Source organism: Olea europaea, unplaced genomic scaffold (assembly GCF_002742605.1).
Source record: "Olea europaea var. sylvestris unplaced genomic scaffold, O_europaea_v1 scaffold40357, whole genome shotgun sequence".
Classification (NCBI taxonomy): Eukaryota; Viridiplantae; Streptophyta; class Magnoliopsida; order Lamiales; family Oleaceae; genus Olea; species Olea europaea.
Genome location: NW_019259995.1, coordinates 1 through 1,050, shown reverse-complemented (window position 1 = coordinate 1,050; position 1,050 = coordinate 1). Strand labels below are relative to the sequence as shown.

The window sequence follows — 1,050 nt, the reverse complement described above, 5'->3', positions numbered from 1 at the left end:
GGTAAATTCTCATTGATAGTGAAAGGATTTCCTCCCCTGTTGCTGTAGATTATTAAAGTTAAATCATATTCGAATCTTGTATCACTTGCATCACTCTATTTTCTTCTGTTATGTGTTCGTATCTTGAGTTTCATAACAAGAATTACGTGATCAATTTTCTGTTGCATTTTATCAGAAAGGTACGTTGGGTTCTCATTTTAAGTATCTCTTTAATCATCCTTCTAAGATGATATCGCACATCCGATCTTACAGGATTTGCCAGATATGGTTGCTGTCAAGGATGCAGATTTTTCTAACGTGGATGCTGTATTCTGTTGTTTGCCTCATGGAACTACTCAGGTTTGCTTATTATCTCTTGGCTTCCACATCCAGACAATCACTTTGACACCTAAGAAAATCCATAGTATGGACCATGCAACTTAAACTAAACTAAGGCATTGGAATCACAGTTAATTACTCCTTTCATTCTGCAGGAAATTATCAAAGGCCTTCCAAACAACTTAAGGATTGTTGATCTTTCAGCGGTATTTGCTTAATTCATATTTTGTTCAATGTTTTAAGTGCATCCTTTTGATAAATTAATTTTATGTCACATCCCTTTTGGAATCGTAAAAGCTGGTGAAATGTAGGACTTCCGGTTGCGAGATGTTGGTGAATACGAGGAATGGTATGGTCAGCCCCACAAAGCACAAGACTTGCAGGTTGGTTTAATCTTCTCGTGGACCTCAGCTCATTGAAAAATTTCTGATTCATTTTCTTCTGATGAATCTTCTCATTCTGAAACATGTATAGTTTGTTTTGCATTTGTGCAATTTTGTACATGTGAACTAATATTTTTGTTTGTGAAATACAGAAAGAAGCAGTGTATGGTCTGACTGAGATATCTAGAAGAGAGATAAAAAATGCGCGTCTAGTGGCAAATCCTGGCTGTTATCCGACTTCTATTCAGCTTCCTCTTATTCCCTTGATAAAGGCATGTCTGTTTCTTTACTTTTTCGTTTATATAGTTTCATTTAGGAATGTATTGTAATAAGTGTCCTTTTATGAGGT

The 1,050-nt window shown here is 35.7% G+C and overlaps 1 protein-coding gene across 1 annotated transcript; it reads left to right on the top strand.

The window, feature by feature from the left end:
• Nucleotides 1–218: 218 nt before the first annotated feature.
• Nucleotides 219–1,044, top strand: LOC111387442 (probable N-acetyl-gamma-glutamyl-phosphate reductase, chloroplastic). Its single transcript, XM_023012000.1, has 4 exons — nt 219–339; nt 474–524; nt 630–701; nt 854–1,044. The coding sequence occupies exons 1-4, from the start codon at nt 265–267 to the stop codon at nt 1,028–1,030; spliced, it is 375 nt and encodes a 124-aa protein (XP_022867768.1). The 5' UTR covers nt 219–264; the 3' UTR covers nt 1,031–1,044.
• The last annotated feature ends 6 nt before the right edge of the window (nt 1,045–1,050 follow it).

Bases quoted from the DNA above. Each gene is read 5' to 3' on its own strand.
- LOC111387442 (XM_023012000.1), top strand. From the start codon at position 265: ATGGTTGCTGTCAAGGATGCAGATTTTTCTAACGTGGATGCTGTATTC. The intron at 340-473 runs GTTTGCTTATTA...TTCATTCTGCAG, and splicing joins TGCCTCATGGAACTACTCAG to GAAATTATCAAAGGCCTTCC. The intron at 525-629 runs GTATTTGCTTAA...GGTGAAATGTAG, and splicing joins GGATTGTTGATCTTTCAGCG to GACTTCCGGTTGCGAGATGT.